This window comes from Agelaius tricolor, unplaced genomic scaffold, assembly GCF_023055355.1.
Source record: "Agelaius tricolor isolate 1412-34295 unplaced genomic scaffold, bAgeTri1.0.p SCAF_38, whole genome shotgun sequence".
Lineage (NCBI taxonomy): Eukaryota > Metazoa > Chordata > Aves > Passeriformes > Icteridae > Agelaius > Agelaius tricolor.
In genome coordinates, this window is record NW_027269298.1 from 1,440,534 (window position 1) to 1,460,151 (window position 19,618).

At 46.1% G+C, this 19,618-nt stretch overlaps 1 protein-coding gene across 3 annotated transcripts in view; it reads left to right on the forward strand.

Moving 5' to 3' along the window:
• The window catches only part of NUP214 (nucleoporin 214), a 38,707-nt gene extending 25,252 nt beyond the window's left edge, over positions 1-13,455 (forward strand). For 2 of the 3 annotated variants that reach the window (XM_071453957.1, XM_071453959.1), the window contains exons 29-36: positions 1,545-3,296; positions 4,708-4,778; positions 5,269-5,425; positions 6,738-6,887; positions 8,102-8,273; positions 11,585-11,727; positions 12,546-12,570; positions 13,244-13,455. In XM_071453957.1, the coding sequence (XP_071310058.1) occupies positions 1,545-3,296; positions 4,708-4,778; positions 5,269-5,425; positions 6,738-6,887; positions 8,102-8,273; positions 11,585-11,727; positions 12,546-12,570; positions 13,244-13,277 (2,504 nt within the window). In that variant the 3' untranslated portion in view covers positions 13,278-13,455. The remainder of the gene's footprint in view (positions 1-1,544; positions 3,297-4,707; positions 4,779-5,268; positions 5,426-6,737; positions 6,888-8,101; positions 8,274-11,584; positions 11,728-12,545; positions 12,571-13,243) is intronic. The other variant, XM_071453958.1, reaches the window with a different exon arrangement.
• The last annotated feature ends 6,163 nt before the right edge of the window (positions 13,456-19,618 follow it).

The window sequence follows — 19,618 nt, forward strand, 5'->3', positions numbered from 1 at the left end:
GGCGCTAGTTTATGAAAAGGGTAACATCTGTAGTCGTTTCCTCTGCTGTTTTTAATCTGTAGATTTAAAGTTGCTGAGGTGAACTGACATAGAACTGTTATCCAGTGAGCATTTAGTAATCAGAGGGAAGTGCTTGGAATGGCTTTGTGTTGCTTCCAAAATTGAAGTGACAATACAGAGGCTGCCTTTCCATGCCATAGGTAGATCCTTGTTGAGTCTCATCCAAGGGAACTGATAAAATCTGCTTTGTAGTATTTCTGAAGCTTTCTGCCTTTAATTTCAGTCTTGCAGATGAGATCATACAGTCAGAAAATTTGCTCCCAATGTTGTTGGTTCCTCTGATAAAAGATATCACCTCTTCTTACAAATCTTGGCTTGTTTCTATCCTTAGACCATCACAGCTACAGTAATGCTACTGATACTCTTGATGTTAAGTAGAGAGAATGAAGTGGGCTTAAAATTTGGAGATGAACATAAAAGCTTAGGTAAATAACACAGATAAAGCAGGAGTGGGAGGTACAGGAGGCAGACTTGTAAACCACAGCATTGTGTGAGGGCAGGTACTCCACTCTGTTCTGTGAACTGGTAGGAGCACCTCTGTCTCTAATTGGTAATGGAAGAACTACAGAATGTAATTTCAGGGCCTCAGGAGGAAAATAAAGCTACATTATTGAGTGTCAGTTACTTAAATATACTTAATATAGAGGAAAACACAAGGATAATACCAGATCTGGTAAGAAGCTTTTGCTCTTTGTTGTTTGAGCTCCATGCAGATTTCCTGTACTTTGTCCAAACACCAGTGAAGTGTTTTCAAGTCAAAATTTGTTTGGTGCACAGAAATGAAATGATAGTACATTAAATAAAACTAGCCCATGCTCCCTTAAAACTTCAGCAGTTTCACACTGTTGGACAGCAGTGCAGGTTAGAAATGGAGCTGCTTTGGCAATTACATTTGAGAGTTTTTCTCTAGTTTTTCAAAGCTGAAAGCAAGCTGTATCAAAACTGGTTGGTAGTCTATAAATAATTGAATTGGTAAAGAAAGATTTGATTCTGTAGAAAACTCTTCAAGTGTCTAAGTATTTTTATGACCTTAACTGTTCTGAGCCATTGGTTTAAAAAGAAAGTGCTGAAGTAAATGTCAGGAATTTTTTACCTGAACCAAGTAAGAAGAGGTGAAAGTGGTGTCAGTAGAAAATTATCTGTAATAACCAGGTCTTTCATGTTTTTATCAAACTGCTGAAAAAGAAATAGGAGCCAAAGGCTGGAGTTGTCTGTACTCAGAGAGAAGGATGGTTAAGTGGAGGCTGTGATGTGACAGTAACAGTGTTTGTCACTGTCACCCTGGCCATAAAGGCTTTGGGTGTCACTGTTATGTCCTGAATGGCTGCGAAGGTTGCAGTTACCTGATGGACAGAGGCTTTATAGCTTTGAGGCAAGAGCACTGACAGTCTGTGAAGCACCCAAATGGGCCATTATTGCAAGAATGATAAATGAGCTTTGCATACCCTAACTCGATTTGTTACCTCTGCCTCTCTCACTGACAGCTCCTGCAAAAGAATCAGCCCAGCCAGACTCATTTTTGTTTGCTGGGAGTTCCAAACTTGGAGCAATTCCTGAGGCCTCCTCCTTTGTGTTTGGGTCCCACAAATCAGCAGGTGCTCCAGGAGGTGGAGTAGGAGGTAGCACCGCGGCAGATGGCACCCAATCAACCAAAGCTGCTGCAACATCATCTTCTGCTCTCCCCACAACCTCTGGCAAGTTGGATATTGCTCCATCCAAACCTGGAGATCACTTATTTCAGGGCAACCTAGCTGGGGAAACTCTTGGGAGCTTCTCAGGACTACGGGTTGGTCAAGTAGATGATAATGCCAAGAGCACCAGTAAAGCACCATCTACCAGTGTTGCAGGAACACAGTCAACTAAAGTGTCTACAATGCCTTCTGCATTTAATTTTACTGCTCCCCTGACTTTAGGAAAAGCTGGAGAAGCTGCTTCAACCTCAGGCACGTCAGCTGGCACAGCATCCATCAGCACTAGTGCCACGGGCAGTCTCTTTGGCAATGTCCAGTTAACCAGCACGGGGTCTTCTGGGGTGTTTAATCTTGGAAGCTCTGGTGGCAGCAAACCCACCTTTTCATTTGGTATTCAGCAAACAAACAGTATGAGCACTTCCACCTCTGCCCCTTCTACTCTCCCTGCTTCAACATCCCTCTCGTTTGGAGGTTTCTCAAGTTCATCACAAACTGCTGTCCCTGCTGCAACTTCCAGTAAGTCTGCAGGGGATGCCAAATTACAACCTGGCTCAGAAAAAACGCCTGAAAACGAAGCTGGAGCAGCTGGGTCTTCACCTGCAGTGCCACAGCCCCAGGCACAGCTCACAGAGCCACTTAAAGAACCAGCCTTACCCCAGGCCACAGCTGGGGACACCGTCCCAGAGGGCTCTGGGACCACAGTGGCACCTCCTGCCCCTGACCCCGTGGCTGCTCCCACCTCCACCAGCGATCTGAAGGCCCCGGTGCCTCCTGCTGTCTCCACAGCCAGCCCAGCAGATCAGAATGTGTCAGCAGCAACCTCCACAGCAAGTGTTGCCTCTCCTGCAGAAGCCACAGGTGCTCTGGCTGCTACCTCTGATGTGACTACAGGTGTGCAGAGTCCTGCTGTTGGTGCCTCTGTGTTTGCCCCCACTTGTGCAGGCTCCTCAGTGTTCTCTCAGCCACCGAGTTCCAGCTCCTCTGGCTCAGCCTTTACCCAGCCTGCTGGGGAAGCTGCTGCCACTCCCTCCACACCACCTGTTTTTGGACAGCTCCCAGCAGGTACCACAGCATCCTCTCCCTTTGGGCAGCTCACCACCAGCACTCTGTCCACAGCCACTGCCACCACCCAGGCTGCCACCTCAGCCTTTGGAACTTCTGCTTTTGGCACCACCACCACGGGAGGCTTTGGCCAGCCAGCCTTTGGGCAAGCACCAGTCTTTGGACAACCTGCAAGCAGTTCTTCAAGTGGCTTTACCTTCAGCCAGTCTGGCTTTGGGACAATGCCAGCCTTTGGCCAGCCAGCAGCTTCCACAGCAGCCTCGAGCAGTGGGAATGTTTTTGGAGCCCCAGCCAGCACCAACAGTGCCAGCTCCTTCTCCTTTGGCCAGCCAGCCAGCACAGGGGGGGTGCTCTTTGGGCAGAGCAGCCCTCCTGTGTTTGGGCAGAGCACTGGCTTTGGGCAGGGGGGATCTGTGTTTGGGAGCACTGCTGCTGTCACCACCACCACGTCCTCTGCTGGCTTCAGCTTCTGCCAGGCCTCAGGTAAGAGCAGAGTGGCACTGTCTGCCTTGGAGGGTATCACTGGGGAAAGCAGGATGGCATTAATGCCTTTTTTCCCCCCTATGGCACCTGATGGGTCTCATTTTTTTGGTTTGGTTTTGTTCTGTTTTCAATTAGTAAGAACAAGAGCTGCAGTGGATGTGAGAAGCAGGCTAATGTTGGAGGCAAATGAAGCTTTTGCTCTGTTTCACTATTCATCAGCAGGCTCTGAATGTAGCCTTGTCAGCCAGTCCTGCCTTCATTTTATACTTAGTAGTCTACCTTAATTTAATTTTGAATTACATATTATCCTGCCTGTTGCACAATAACTGGAACTGTTGTAAATTGTTGGGTGAAAGGGGCAGAGCAGCTCTGAGACCATAACCAAGGCAATGAATAAACACAGATGCAGCAGTTCCTTCAGTGGCCTGCACTGAACACATGCAACAGTGCATGTACAGCCAGGTGTAATACTGTGTCATCAGCTAGGATGGCAAAAAAAAAAAAAATTAAGCCCTCAAAGTGATGTGTTTGCAGGAAAAATCTGTTAAATCCACTTCTGCATTTGGATACATCTCAAAATTAAATATAGCAGTAACATGAGCACCAGCTACCTGTCCACACAGTTAAATTGGATTCTTGCACAGACCAAACCTCCTTGGTCAGTCCCTTTTTGTTCTCCACATGCTCAGTATATTGTTGGGGCTTTTCCAAAGGTTTTCTGTACAATCTTCAGAGAGCTCCCAGGGAAAAGTGACAAGTGCATAGTAATAATGGAGAGCATGTATTTCCAAGGAAGAAAAACTAATTAGGTTCATTTAATTAAAAATGATGGCACTGCAGGCAACTGCTTGCTCATTTTAAGTACAGTAGCAGAGAATAGTTAAATGGTGGGAAGTGAACTCTGCTCGAGAAAGGTGTTCCTAATTATAGAGATGCAAGTTTTATTACAAAAGGCACGTTTAAGTGAACTGGGAAATGGAAAGGGGAGTTCTCTTTTTAATCAAAACATTTCATTATCTTTAACAGGAGTCTTCAGGTAACAAAGCTCAGATCCTCTTTACACAAGGGCAATCAGAATGCTCCAGTGGTTGTGCACGACTTGCAGTATTATTGTAGCCATGTTAACAGAAATCCAATTCTCTTGGTGTTAGCAACAATCCCACAAGTGAAAAGGCCTTCTATTGTCTGTTTTTAAGTTGGCCAAAGAGAGAATGAGAATGACTTTGATATAAACTTTCCATGTAGATTATTATTTGGGTGTTGGCACATGCTTTGTGTCTGTCCAGCCTAGATGTGTTTGGTAACATAATTTGTATCCCTGTGTTTTGGCATGGAAGACCTGTCCTTATCCTGTCCTGGTCTTACACTCTGGTAATAGTTTTGGTGGTTAATTTTTTTTTTTTTCTCTTAGGTTTTGGTTCTAGTAACACAGGTTCTGTGTTTGGGCAAGCAGCAAATACTGGAGGCACTGTCTTTGGCCAGGCAAGTATTTATGGCTTTGTAGGGCTGTTACATGTGGGGCACTTGGTCAGGGTTCCCTATTTCTGATATATTTTTTTAATATAGTTGGATGTATTAAATAAAATGTGCCCCAGTCTGTACTGTGGATATTTGCTGTTGTGGTAAGCACCAAAGCAGCATCTGCATGAATACTCCAGGGGGCATGGGGACACAAACATTTTATCACATGCAAGATAAGACAGATGCAGTAAGTCTCCTGCCTTTGTTCCATGCTATGTGGAAAGTAGGGCAAGTGTAGGGCAACTCTCAAAGGCATTATTCTGTGCTGTGGACAAGATTTAAGACAGACTTAAATAAAATTTCATGGCATTCCATTTTGGAAGGTGATTGCTGGCTGGTTTGCCAGCCCCTTCAGACATCCTGAGAAAAGGCCCAGGCAGAACAGCCTTGGGGGGAACACGTGCTGCTTTGACTTTGCTTAAATCCCTTTTTTGTCCTTTTTGTGTTCTAGCAGCCATCTTCTTCCAGTGGAAGCTTGTTTGGAGCTGGAAGTGGTGGGAGAGGTGGAGGCTTCTTCAGTGGTTTGGGAGGAAAGCCAAGCCAGGATGCAGCCAATAAGAATCCCTTCAGTTCCTCCAGTGGAGGATTTGGATCTGCAGCTTCCCAGAGTAAGTGAACAAAAGAAGAATACAAAATGTGCTGTGATTTCCATCTGCTTTTGTGAGCCCATCTGCTTTTCTGCTGATTGTTTTTGAGTCAATTCTGTGTTAATATGAAAGGCTTTGAGGGAGTAACCAGAGCATGTGTGATGTGTAATGCAGAATTTTTCTTCTAGGTTTATGGAAAACAAGTAGGGAAGCCATTGAAACAAACAAGCAGATGCAAGAAGTGTGAATAATATCTATATTCTGTAGAGAATTCTTGTCCTAATCCTTCCTTAAAATGAAATACTCAAAATTCTTGTCACTGAATTTCTGCCTCCAACTTGGTTGGAAGTTGGAAAGCTTTGATCATCTCTCATCGCCCTAAGACTGTAAAAATTGCAACGAATCAATATGAGAGGGAGAGAATTTTTGTGAACCTCTGCCTAAAAATTCATGTCTTTATGCAGCACATGCAAGGTACTTTACCAGAATTTGCTGTGACATATTGATAGGCAGGTAGAAAGTACAAAGAAGGGGAGCCAGTGGCTGAACATCAAAGTTGGGAAACAAAGGAAAGCTGTAAAATTGGTGCTGCAAGTGGTTAGAAGTAGCACTTCAAGCCTTAAGAGAGAAAATCCATTTATTTTATTACATCTTTAATGATCCATTGGGATTAATGGTTGAGGTCAGTTTTCTAACCTTGCTAATTTAATAATTTAATGCAGTTCTGGGGTTTGTGATGAAACAAAACAGATGGTTCACCAGAGAAAAGCTTTGGTTGCTCTGTGCCCTGCCTCTAGATGCAAAAACTCCCTGTAGGCTTATGAAGGATGAAAAAAATGAGTTATTTTTTAGTAAGGCTGGAGAAGTTTGGCTCCTACTTTAAGGTCCTGTTAGATAATCTTGTGTAGAAATAGTGAGCATTGCCAAAACAGCTGAGAACCTTTAATTTGTGGTTTGCTGATATTTGTGTTGTCTGGAGAGAATGATTGTAGCTGCTGGGATTCCTCACTTGAGGAATTGTCTTTTACTGACTGGGGCACAGGATGCATCTAAACAAATCATCCTTCCTGGTGATTTACTAGATTGCAGCAATAAAGGGTTGTTAGTGGTCTGTCAGATCCAGAATGGATCTTGGTGCAACCTCAAAGTCCTGTAGGAATTAGGGCAAACTTGGCTTCTCCCTGTGTTGTTTTCAGTATGATGTTCATTGTGTGCTTGGGGCTTGAGGAAAGAAAAGTCATTTTCCTTTCTCCTGCTTCAGCTAATGAAGTGCAATGTAGAATATTGTCTTCTCTGAGTATTGGCTGTTTATAAATATTCTTCATCTCCCCAGATTCTTCGAGCTTATTTGGAAACAGCGGAGCAAAGACTTTTGGCTTTGGCAGCTCCTCCTTTGGAGAGCAGAAGCCTACGGGCACTTTCAGCTCTGGTGGTGGAAGTGTGGCCTCCCAAGGCTTTGGGTTCTCCAGTCCAAACAAAGCAGGTACTTTGGGAAAGCACCCACTAGGACAACCCTCACTGTCTGGGAGTTATTTGCTGTTCTTCCACTTAGCTGTCCACAGCCTGGACTTGGTGCATGGACAAGAATTGTCTCTGAACAATAAATGAAAAATAACTAATGGCTGAGTGAATGGAGCTTTAACTGGTGGGTCCAAGGCTGGATTTTATTCTCTCTTATGCAGCATCCTCAGGTGTTCATTCCAAAAATTCCCATTGCAATTTAAGAGCTGAGAGCTGTGCAATTCAGTTCTGGTCTTATGTTCTGTGAAGTCAAGAGTACAGAACATGGAACTGAATACATTTTTCCTATTTTAGATACTTCCTTGGAATATTATCTTACAAACTTTGCTCTGGGTTTTGTAACCTCTTTTATCCCCATTTCACTACTTAAAATTGTGGAAAAAGGAAAATGAAGCATGTTAATGTACGTTGCTAAAGAGAGTGTTTGCTGACCAAAGCTTCAGCCCTGGGATAAATGCTCTTAACTTCCTAGAGATGGAGGTAACAAAATATCTGATCTGCATTTAAATAATTCAGGCCTAGCATTTATTTTTTTTCCAGACCTTTTGTGTTTACAGCCAAACAGTATCCATTACCTTGGCATGGACTGGAATTTCACCCTGGGTATTAAAAGGTGCAGTGGTATCCCATCCTCATCCCTGGTCAAGTAAAAGAGCAGGTGTCCTTCATGTTCCACAGTGAAACAGGCCAATAATTCCAGCGGATGAACATAGAAAGAAATAATCTGGGTAGAAATCCACTCAGAGCTGCAGGAGGCAGCTAGCCCCTGAACAGAAATTGCCAAGAGCAGAGATAAGTTCTCAATTCCCTGCAGGCAGTTCCACTGACATCCTTCCATTTTAGTTTCCACCACTTAAACCAGAATTAAATCATACCCTACCTCCTGAATCTTTGCATCCCTGAAGCACTTAAAACCCAACTTTGCACCTACTCTCTGATCTTTAGAGATGGGGGAGACTTGCCAGTTGCAGTTTTCTTTCATGCATCCAGGCACTTCTCTTACCCATATCTCTTGCAACAAAACACCCTGCAGATTGGAATTAATTGTTTAAATTGGTGTCCATATGATAGGATGAACACCCCATTATCTACCTGGAAAGCTGCTCTTTGTTTTCTCTCTCTGCCTTATTGTTTATGTGATATTCCTGTCCCCTTTTTTGCCTCTGTTTTGCTCAGGTGGCTTCGGTGCTGCTCCAGTGTTTGGCAGCCCTCCCACTTTTGGGGGATCCCCTGGGTTTGGAGGGGTGCCAGCATTCGGTTCAGCCCCAACCTTTTCAAGCCCTCTGGGCTCAACGGGAGGCAAAGTGTTCGGCGAGGGGACGGCAGCAGCCAGCGCTGGAGGATTTGGGTAAGCCAGGGAAAGCAGCCTGCTTGCATGACAAGGTTCTGCTTGGTTACCTCTGCTTTGACACCAGGAATATGTTCTGCCATTGACTGGTAAGATCAAACTGTCCTTTTTTTTTGTTTAAGGAGAAAAATGTTAAGGTATAAAACTAAAATTGACACCCCAAAGAATGAGTGTGATCATTTTAATGCCGGTAACTCTTTTGAGATGTCAGCTTGTAACTTTGTGAGGAAATGCAGAGGTATTTTCTCTGTGTGCATTTAATGAGTGCAAATCTAGGACTACAAACTATGCCTAGCAAAGAAAATAACAATTATTGTTATCTGTTACTCTGTCCAGACACTTTATCCTCTGGTTAGATTTGGGCTAGAGATGCTAATGAGAATTCAGGCTGTTCTCTCACCTGTGGGATGAGGCACTTGTAACAACAGTCTGTGCTCCCAGAGCTCTTCATATTTATCCCTCCCTGATTGTTTTTACCTGTTCCTGTATCCCCTAAGCCTGTGCTTGGCACCAGAGCAGACAGCACATCATTCCTTGCTTTGTTCAGCAAATACAAAATTCCAAACCTTGCCAAGCAGCTTCTGCAGGAGGCAGCAAATGCAGTTCTTCAGCCTTGTGCTACCAACATTGTGCTGCAGTTACAGTCAGACTGAACACAGCCAATTAAAAGGAGAAAATCTTCCAGTAAGGAGAGGAAACCAGATGTCTCCCCAGTCTTGGTGTTTATAAGTTTCACAAGTGTTTGTCTCTGTCTGGTTTCAGGAGGAACTGCCCTTACCTAAGGCACAGGGGTGCATCCAGAAGTGTGACTTGTTAATTCCTCTGAGGTGTGGGCAGGTACCCTGAGCTGGGGCAGCCTTCAGCCAGGTGCTCCTGCTGCCCAGAATGTGTAGCAGCTTGAGGAGTCCCTTTGGAAAGTGAAAATACAGGCAGCTTAATTCAATCTCAATAGAAGGATGTGTTTGTAGGGATGACTTAGCTGAAATCAACTGCTAGTTTGTTCAGTTCCAGCATCCAGCCATTGTGCTGCAGGATTTTGTACTGAGACTGGATCTGCTTAGTGACAACATGGAGAGCTTAAAGATAAAATGGGATTCAGAACAAGCAGCATGTTGATGGAAAAGAGGTCTTGCATAAGCAGTCTGCAGACTCAAGAAAGATAATGCAGTGACTTCACTTGTGGGAAGCTTTGACAATTTTTTCTCTACTAGAAAGGTACAGACTCAGTCTGATATTTTCAGAGTTCCCTGAGGATGTTGATTTTTAAAACTTTTAAAGAGTGTGCAAAATTCCCAGGCATCTTTACAAAAATCCAAATCTCACCACAAAATGTTGAGCAATAGTTTGATTCTGCAGTATAATGTAGCATCTGTGCAGGACTTCCTTTTTGCCTTTCTCTTGAAGTGAAACTTTAAAAATCCCAATTCCAAAGAAGTTACTTGCAAGTACATGGTGTTGTATTAGCTCCCAGTTCCTGAGAATACTCTGCTGACTTAAATACATGTGATTCATACTGCTTCAATTCTGAAAAATCTGCATCACTCAATAAATTATGGGGGTGTCAGAAATAGAAACCACTACACTTCTTCAGAGCCTTCAGTTCCAACTGTTGGTGGGCAAATGATGTTTTGCTTTTATAAACTAACCTCAAGTGCATCTCAGTTGTGTTTTGCACAGCAGCTTTACAAAAGACCTGAAAATCTGGGCAAGATAGGTTGGATCAAATTGTTACCAGGCAATGACTGCATTTCATGTCTTTTATGTGTCTGGAAAAAAAACCTGTCCATATTAAGCTGTTTCTTACTTAAACTGTGTGCAGCCTTTCCAGCAGGCCTCTTCTTGTTGTAGCTGAAAGGAGCAGTTTGAACCACAAGTTTCCTTGTCACTATTTTCACCTCTTCCTTACACAAGGTAGACAGGATTTATGTTGTAGCATGGTCCTGAGAAGATGGAGCACCCTAAAACCTCTTGTTCTAAACACATCACCCAATCGTGCTTCTTTTTTAAAAAACTAAAAAAAAAAAATCTATTCTGCTTTTCCTGAGAAAAGCACATTTGTGGTTCTGAGTGCTGCCTGCAAGTACAGAGGTGAGAGGCCAGAGCAGGAGCAGAGCTGCAGAGTCACTGAAGTGCCCCTGGTATCTGCTGCTGCCTGTGGAGGCAGTGTGCACACTTGGCAGTGTCTGGGACAGGAGAGGTGATGTCCTTTGCCAGGTGAATTGCTTGTCACATTGCTACAAGGGCTGTCTTTTGTCTGGAGAGATAGCTTTTGATGTAGGTCTGTGTTTTGGGTTTTTTTAAGTCTCCTAGATGTGGATGGATGGAGAGATGGGTTAACGTGCTGTCAGGTTGTGTTTTAAGTGAGAAATGACAGGAGTTTGTGAGGCACAGCCTTGCAGAGCTGGCACACTGGGACATGTCCAGCTCTGCTCAGGCTGCTGCTGGGTTTTAGGATTGTTGTGCACTTGCAGAGCTTTAGCAGAGCTTGTCATTTGGAAATCTGCATTTTGCCCAGTTTAGGTTAAATTTGAAGGTCGTTCTTTGAGAACATTTCTTATATTCAGAATGGAAGGAAGGGCAGAGAAACACTGCATGTCATGGTCTCATTAGTGTGTCACACCAAGAGCTTTGTGCTGCCTGGTTGGACAGAGTGGGTGGAGAAAGACACATTTCCTTATATAAAAGTGTTTCTCATTTCAGTCCCCAAAGGCAATTAGGGAAGGGATTAGTTAGAGCTGGTGGGGAGAAGTGCCTGGTTGGTGCAGATATTCAGGGAAGCACTGGCACCTTGTTTGGCTCAAAATGGGCTGGGGAGAGAAAGGAATTGAGAAATCTGCACATTTCTCTGAGCAATAGGGAAGATACCCTCTGAAATTTGAGAATCTGGGTTCTGTATCTGGGCTCTGCTTTGTGCTCTGGCTTTGAGCAGCTCGCACCAATTCTGTGTTTGCTGCCCTGTTTGTGAAGCAGTGCTGTGCTTTTGGTGAGAGCCACACACAGGGGTGAATTAAAATATTCCATTTGATGGCTGGAGTTGGTATTTCCAAGCACTTGAAAAGATACCTTGTGTGTAAGCATGAACATATTTGCCTTGGTGTGTGTTTAGAATGGGAGCTGAACAGACCTTGCTATGTACAATACTCTCCCAAAGCAGGAAATCTCTTTCCAGAATGAACAATTATTCATATCAACTGATCCCACCTCTTGATATATCCTCATTTAAGGAGGTGCACTGTTATCATGGGCATGGGGACAAACTTCTAGTGTAAGTGAGATGTTTGCAAACTCAGATTTTCTCTTTAAACCTGCAGGTTTGGTGGCACCAGTAACAACACGGCGTCGTTTGGCACCTTGGCAAACCAGAACACGCCCACCTTTGGCTCCCTGTCCCAACAGGGCACAGGCTTTGGCACACAAAGCAGTGGATTCTCAGCTTTTGGGACAGGTGGAGGAGGTAGGAGAGGCTAAAATCACCCTAACAGCCCCCATGTCTCTGGTTTTCCCTGGAAATTGGGTGGGAATCCTCAGCTCCCTGCCAAAAATCTGCCTGGTGCTGTAGGGAAGGCACCATGTCCAGGAGGATTGAGGGGCAGGGTGGGGTACAGCACCTTCTCAGCCTTCAGCTCCTAATTCCATCACTGATCTGCTGGGTGCAATGGCAGCACATCACTACTGCTCTGCACACCTCATCTGACTGTTGCTTTTCACCTCTTTTTCTGGAGTTGCTCTTTCTCCTCAAAGGAAAATACTGAGAAATAAGGAATATTTCTTCAGTACCACATGCTTGGGTATCTGTGCTGTAAGTGTTCAGTGTTAGAGGAATATGCACTGAAAAATTGAGCTGCAACACCAACAGCCAAATGTTTTAGTGCTGCAGTTGAGTGAAGCCACAGTGATTTAGGCAGGGCTCAGAGCAGAGCCCGTGCAGGGCCACGTTCCCTGGTGGCTGCCTGACACCAGGGGCCTGCATTAAGCACAAACCTCAAAAAAGCAGCTCAGGGAGAGAGGAGCAAACCAGGCACATTGTCTGCAGGGCTGCTAATGAATGACCTGGCTGATGAGCAGTGAAAGCCAAGCTCTGTCAGGAGGCAGGCAAGTCACTTCTCTTGTAGATGGAGATTTGACTTTCATTGTTTGCCCATCGCTTTTTTCCTGGCCTAAGGCAGGAAAGAAATATTTTTCAATCTCTGTGTGGGAGGGGACATTTACTACAAATCCTAAGCATTCATTTTCCCTTTTACCAACTATTTTTCTATCTTGCTTTTCTTTCAGGCTTTGGTTTTGGATCACCTAACACGTAAGTACCATTTTGTGTCTTGACTCTTCCTTAAAAATAGGAATTGAATCAGAATAAAGAGTGGAATGATTTGCAGGAGCAACCTCTGAAAATAGCATTTAAATACTAGCTCTGATTTCCATTTTGGTGATGCTTCAGAGGCCAGGCTCTGGATGTGAGCTTTCCAGTGAGGTTTACCTGTCTCTTCAGAGAAAATTTCCACTTGGATCATGCTCCCTCTCCATCTCTCAGGGACATGGTGTGTGTGCTCAAGCTGTGTGTGTGAATCAGGAGTCTGCTCCATTTATCAGGTTGAAACAAGGAATGAGATAAATTGGTCCTTTTGTGGCTGAAGTGAGAGGATGATTTACAGTTAAAGGTTAACTCTGTCATCTGCTCTGCCTCTGCCTGGCTGGATCCCTTCCAGCAAGTTTCTTAAACTTTGTTTCCCTGTCAGATAGAGAGAGCATGGATCTCTGCAGATGGCAGGCTCTAGAATAAGCACAATTATATCTAGTCAGTGTGTGTTGCTGCAGGCTCAGGTAAAAGGGGCTGGAAATACTTGTGTGTTCTCAGAAAAAGCTCCTGGTACTAGGGAGACTGGAGGTTTGATTGAGAGATTTGCTGAATTAATGCTGCCTGAGGGAGGCTCTAGCACTCACTGCTGTGGTTTTCTTTTTATCTTGCTCCACAGATCTTCCTCTGGATTTAGTGGATGGAGAAGCTAGGGACATCCTGAACTCTTCCTGTAGCTCCTGCATTCATGAGTCACCCACATGATTGATACCCTACCAGCTTTTCTTCTAAATACGAGTTCTCAGACTTTTTTTTTTTAAGAAAAAGATTTTGCTTATTTTTATGCAATACTTGCTCTCGCTCTATATTAAACTATTTTATCTGGCTTGATGTTTTCTGTGGTGGAAGGGTTTATTATCTCCCTGCATCAAGGGGAGCTGGATGTGTGCTGAGCTCAGCTTTTTCTTGTCCATCCCTTGCCTACCCAAGGGAGTAGCTCCAGTTGGTTCCTGACATAAACCAGCACATTTTTCATTAATAGAGTGCCTGATTATCCCAGGCTCTGAAGAAGGGGCTGAGGTTTGCCCTGCTAATTTTAAGTCTAGGATGGGGCACATGCTTATCTCAGTGAAGTGCTGAAACTGAGTCATGTGTGAGCCAGAGGCTTAGTGGAGAAATAGGAAATTATCTGGGAAGAAGCTGGCAGCGTGCAGAGCACGTTCCCATGGCAGTAACATTCAGCAAAGAGGTGGGAAGTAAAAGCTCTCCTATTTTTACCTTTCTGTAAATCTTACAGAACTCAAAAATTGGAACTCAGGTTCTGGGGAAAACTTCTGGCCCTGGAAGCAGACACATGACCTCCATCTAGAGCCATTAGTGATTTTGCTTTTTTTGGCTTTGGTTGTTGGATTCTACTGTTGGGTACATTTTTTTTTTTCTAACAGAGATGAGATTTTGTTTTTTTCCTGTAGCTTTTGGCTTTAGTCAATTTCATTTGTGAAATTCTCATGTGTTTGTACCTGAACATACTAAACAAATCTTTTAAAGAATGCCCCAAAGACTTCTGGCCAAACACTTTTTCTATTTGATGCATCTGACCTCCATGAAACCTCCCAATGATGCAATCAGGTTTTGTTGCTCTGTGGATAACATGTTTGAAATAGCAGCTCCTGTGTTAGCAGATTGGATGGGGTTTTCTCCTTGATCCTATTAGGATGTTTTGGGGAGTTCTGCATTTTCTGTTTTCAGCAGAAACATTCTATTGTTTCTTTTTCTCTTTTCATATGATGACAGGTGACATTTTCTGGTTTGGTGGACATGTGATCATTTTTGGGACTTGTAAATAATTGGTAACTTCTTGTTTTCATATCCATTATAAACTACTTCTATTTTTCAACAGTTCCTGAAGAAATTGTTGGTTTTTTTTTCAAATCAGCCTAAAAATATTTTCCTAACTCTTGTCCTTGCTGAGCCAGGTGTCCTTCCTGTCTCTGCACCCAGGAATGATGTTAGGCAGGTTTCCTTTAAAAATGAAGAGATGTGGGCAATTCAGTGTGCAAGGAGGGCTTGTTTTTAGCTGTGGAGGGGCTTTGCAAGGCCATGGGCTCCAAGGCTGTTCCATGTGCCCTGGATTTTACACCCTGGTGTGCCATGGGTCATGCTAGAGGCAGCACTTTTGGGATTTGGGTGGAACCTCCCTGTCCCTTTGGGGGAAGAGGGAGAGTTCTGGTGATCCAGGGACCACAGCACTGGGACAGAGAGAATATTCCCAGACTGGCTGGTCTGGAGGTGAAGAAAAGCTGAAGATGGATTGAAGCATGCCCTTCCCTGTGTGTTCTCCTTGACAAGACAACATTTCTTAAGGCCTAGAGGTGACACTGCTGTTGTGCTTTCTTTCCTCTTTATAAATAGCAGCTGGCCCAAACCATTGACCTTAAATTCTTTGCATGAATCTCCCCTCACTGTGGCATGTGACACCTCCTCAGAGGCCATATCAGCTGTGCTCCCCCAGATAGCTCAGCAGCCTCTTGCTATGGAGAAGATTGGCTTGGTAAGAATGTGGTGTTGGCAGGCTGAGCTTTTTGAAGTTTCTCTTTTGGAATGATGGGAGCAGTTGGGGGGTGTCCCTGCTCTGCTGCTTGGTACCTGTTTAACTCCTGTGCCTTTGGAACTACCCCAGACCCTGACTGAACATACATTTTCTTGCAATTATTCCCAAATCCTGGCTGAAACAGCCCAGCCCCCTGAACTCTCTGCCCTTGAGAAGCAGGTGCTGCTCCCTGTTTCCATAGCAGCTGCTGGAGGAGCTGAGCAGCTCAGGCTGATCGTGACCAAGAGCCCACAGGAATATGCACAAAACCCAGCAGAGTCTGCTCTGGAAAATCTGCATTTTCATTAGATGACTCAAGGAGCTGGTAAGTGTCTGTGGCAGTGGCTTGGTGGCTGCCAGAGGCTGTCACAGCTGTGTCACCTGTGCTGAGGGGCCTCTGGTCATGAGGCCTGTGCCCAGTGCTCTGTGGCTGGACATCCACCCAAGGGTAAAGCTGCTAATGCAGAAAACCCCAGGCTTGGTAGTCCTGGGGGAAGAATTCAAGGGCTAGCCAGGTTTGGGGGCTCACTCAGTAGCTTGTCCATGCTGGTTAATCCTTGGATAGCCAGCAGCTCTCACTCCACTGCTCTGGCATGAGGAGCTTTGCCTTCTGTGCCTCTTTTTTTCCTGCTCTTTCAGTATGAGCAGAAATCTTCCAAGGCTTTTATCAAAGGCTAAATCTTAATTATGTCTAATGAAAGCACACACTTATTTTCCCCTCCCCTGAGACCTCAGGGCAGTGGGAAGCCAAGTGCTGGAAGGGCTCTGCTGTGACAGAGCACAGGGCTGGTGTCACTGTGGTGGGCAGAGGGGAGCCTCAGGCACAAAAAGGATCTCTCCAAACCCATGAGGAGACCAAAACAGGGATTTCTGCTTCCTTGAAGGCTAAAAGAGCAAAAAAGAAAAGAGCTTTTTTTCTGGAAAAATAAGGCCAAACCATAGCTTTGTCACAGAGGTAGAAAAATTAATTACTTAAATCTCATGTTTAAAAGGCTTTTGCTGTTTAATGCTTGGTATTTCAAAATGTGGTCTTGGCCATATCTCTCTGTCTGGTTCTACCTCCTGGGAAGGGAAGGACATCATTCCCTTGGCCCTTCTGTGCCACAATGGGGAGGTGACCAGAGGACAAATGCCAGTGGCATCCTGCTGTTGGGAGGGGATGGCAGGGCTGGAGCTCACCCTGTGCTGCTGGGTCACATCCCTTGGCCTGTCCCTCGCAGCCACCCTCCTGCCAGGGACAGAGCTGGCCAAAATCCTGGCACTGGGAGGAACCTGGCCATGGGCAGGAAGGGCTGCTCAGCCCCACAGCGAGCTGCTGTGGTGGGTTCAGGCCTGGGTGATCTCACAGAGAGGTGAGGGAGGTTGGGAAGGTGCTGCAGAGCATTCCCGTGCTGCAGAGCATTCCCTTGCTGCAGAGCATTCCCTTGCTGCAGAACATTCCCTTGCTGCAGAGCATTCCCTTGCTGCAGATGCTGGGAGCAGGGAGTGAGGCTGGGCAAGGTGCAGGCAGGTGGTGGCACCACCTCTCCTGCCAGCCCTTTGCCCAGCAATCAGGGCACTGGTCTCTGCCAGCATTCTGGAGCAGAGCTCCCTTCTCCCCTCAGCTGTGTACATGTCCAGGCTGGGAGGCTGAAATGACATTTTATTTATCCCTTCTTAGTTTTCATGTGTCCCTCGTGCATTGCTTCCAGCATTGCTTACAAGGAAAAATAATCCTGCATGAGGCTTTGGCATGAGTGAGCCTGGGAGTGCCAGGGAAAGTTTTGTTCCTAGATAAATGTCGTGTGGAGCCCCAGGGGCTGGGAAGAGGCAGCTGTGGCTCACAGGGGTGAGCAGCCCTGGGTCAGCAGAGTCCATCCCTGTCCCCCTCTCACAGCCATGGAGAACTGGCTCTCAGTGCTTTGGTTTAATTGGCACGGGGGTGTTTGCTCAAAGGTTGGACTCTGTGACCTTGGAGGTCTTTCCCAACCTTTGTGCCTCCATCACTCTTCCTCTCCCAGGGATGAGCTTGGATGTGCCAACACATCTTCCAGCTCTGCACACCCACACAAGTCCATGGGCTCAGCTCCCTGGGCTCTGTGGTCACTCAGCATATTCCTCACCTCAGCCCATCCCCACCTCCCTTTCCTGCAGCTCTCAGTAGGTCACAGAGCTCCTCCTCTGCCCCTGTGTGTCTGTCCCCTGCTGCAGAGCCAGGATTTCTCCTGCCTGCCCTTATCTCATGCAGGCTCTGTGCTGCCAGGGCCTGTTTGGGACTCCTGTGTTCCCTGACAGGAGATAAGCTCAAGTGCTGGGGCTCCACTGCTCTGCTCCAGCTTGGGCTGCAGTTCTGCCTCCTCACAGCCCCAGCCCAGCAGGGACAGAGGCACTGAGCCCCTGCACCAGTGCTGCAGTCACTGCACTCAGGGCTCCTCACAGGACCTCCCTGCAGGTGCAGAGGTGAAAGGGAAATGTGGGACAGATCCAAAATCATGAATCATGGTTGAGTCAGAGCTGACTCTCCAGTGTTGCTCTCCTGGATTTGGGGTAACCCCAGTTATGAATCGTGGTTGAGTCAGACCTGGCTCTCCAGTGCTGCTCCCCCATGTTTGGGTTCTTCACAGAATCATGGAAAGGTTTGGGGGGGAAAGGGACCTTAAAGCCCATGTCATTCCACCCCCTTCCACACCTCCCACTATCCCAGATTGCTCCAAGCCCTGTCCAACCTGGCTTTGGACATTTCCAGGGATGGGGCACCCTGTGCCAGGCCCTCACCACCCTCACAGGGAAGTAATTTTTTCCAGGATTCTACAACCAAAAGCTTTGTGGGGACCAATTTACAAAAGCTACTAAAGGTAGCCCTGAGAATCTCAGTGCAGGTTGTTTCAGGAGCTGTTACAATTATCTGTCAATTCATGGCACAGTACTTTTATTTTATTTTTCATAGGTGCTTCAAGGTTCTTCAGGGCATTGCTAAAAATGTTTTGCTTTAAAACTTGAAAACATGAACGAATGAAAGGAGTATTTGCAGCTGCTGCACATTAACAGTTTAAGAAGATGTGAGAGAAGAGATAGGGAACAAAACCTGATTTGCATCAGCAGAGGAAAGTCCCTGCAGAGTTTCAAGAAGGAACTGTGGAGGTCAGAGGGTTTCTTCAAATGAAGGAACTGTTGCCTCAGTCTGCTTAAAACAGGTTAGAAAATCACAAAACCAAGGGACAGAACTTGTAGAAAGGCAAAGTTTGAGATGTGCTGCAGTCAAGGATTGGTGTTAGCTGGAGCACCAGAGCAGAGCTCCAGCATCACCTGGGCTGTGCTGGGCTCAGCAGCTCATGACCTTCCCTGTGCCCTCCTCATCCTCCACAGGGGCTTTTCCAGTCTCCCTGTGCAGGGAGAAGTGTCCAGGAGCTTTTGGCTTTTCCAGGATCTCACCAAAGCAGCTGTGAGTTGGCTGTGTCCCCTCCCCACCCCTCCCTCCCTCCAAAACTGGGACATCTAAATTTAACCTGCTATCAACAGATGAGGCTGGAGTGTTTCCACTGTGGCAAGGAATCCCACTCAGAATCTGTCCTCTCCCCTGCTCAAGCTCCATCCCTGCACATTCCTTCCTTCGAGCTGGGAGTTTCCTTCCTCCTCCTCCTCCCCACATGCACTTGTTTGTGTCACTGCCACAGCACTGATACCACAGCAGGTCTTTGCTCTGGTGCTTTTTTGGAGAAGTTTGGATGCTGCTTTGCCAGCTGGATCAGGGACCAGCAAAACTTCTCAAAGACCAAACAAATGTGCAAAGGAGAAACCTGTGTCTTGCTTGGGCAGAAGTGGTGGGATGGGAGCCCGCAGTTGGGTCGGGCTATGGCAGGAGGAGCTGGAGCACGGAGCTGGAAGATGCCAGTGGCTTTAAGAGATCAGCAGTGGAGCTGTGCTGGCTGCTTGGCCAGGCACCCCCTGCTCTCCAGAACTCAGCACTTTGCTTTACTGGAAAGCAAACAAAACATGAACGTGAGAATTTTCGGGTGTGGGCATGGAATAACGGAATGAGTACAGGTGGTGTTTGAAAACCAATCACGGACAGCAGCAGCTTTCACCCTCTCCTCTACCCAGGGCTCTGCACTGCTGCCTCTCTCCAGATGTGGTATTTTCAGTGAACATCTGACTGGGTTTTGCTAAATAAGCCAGCGGTGTCAGGAGACCGAAGCGTGCGGGAGTTGAGCCTGCACCGGCCAGCCCGGCTCCGGCTGCCCCGAATGCGCAGCAGGCTGGTGATGAAAAATGCAGGATGTTGGCCGGTGTTTTTCACCAGAAACCTCCTGGCTCTGTCTGCTGCAGCCCAAGAGCTGAGGCTGGGGCTCAGAGAGAACTGAGAGAGAACGGAGAGAAAACTGGTGGTAAATAGGTGGTGGTGGTAAACTGGTGGCAAATAAAAACGTGAGCGCAGAGCTATTTGTTTAAAAACAGCCACCGCCCAAACGACTCCAGGCAGACGCG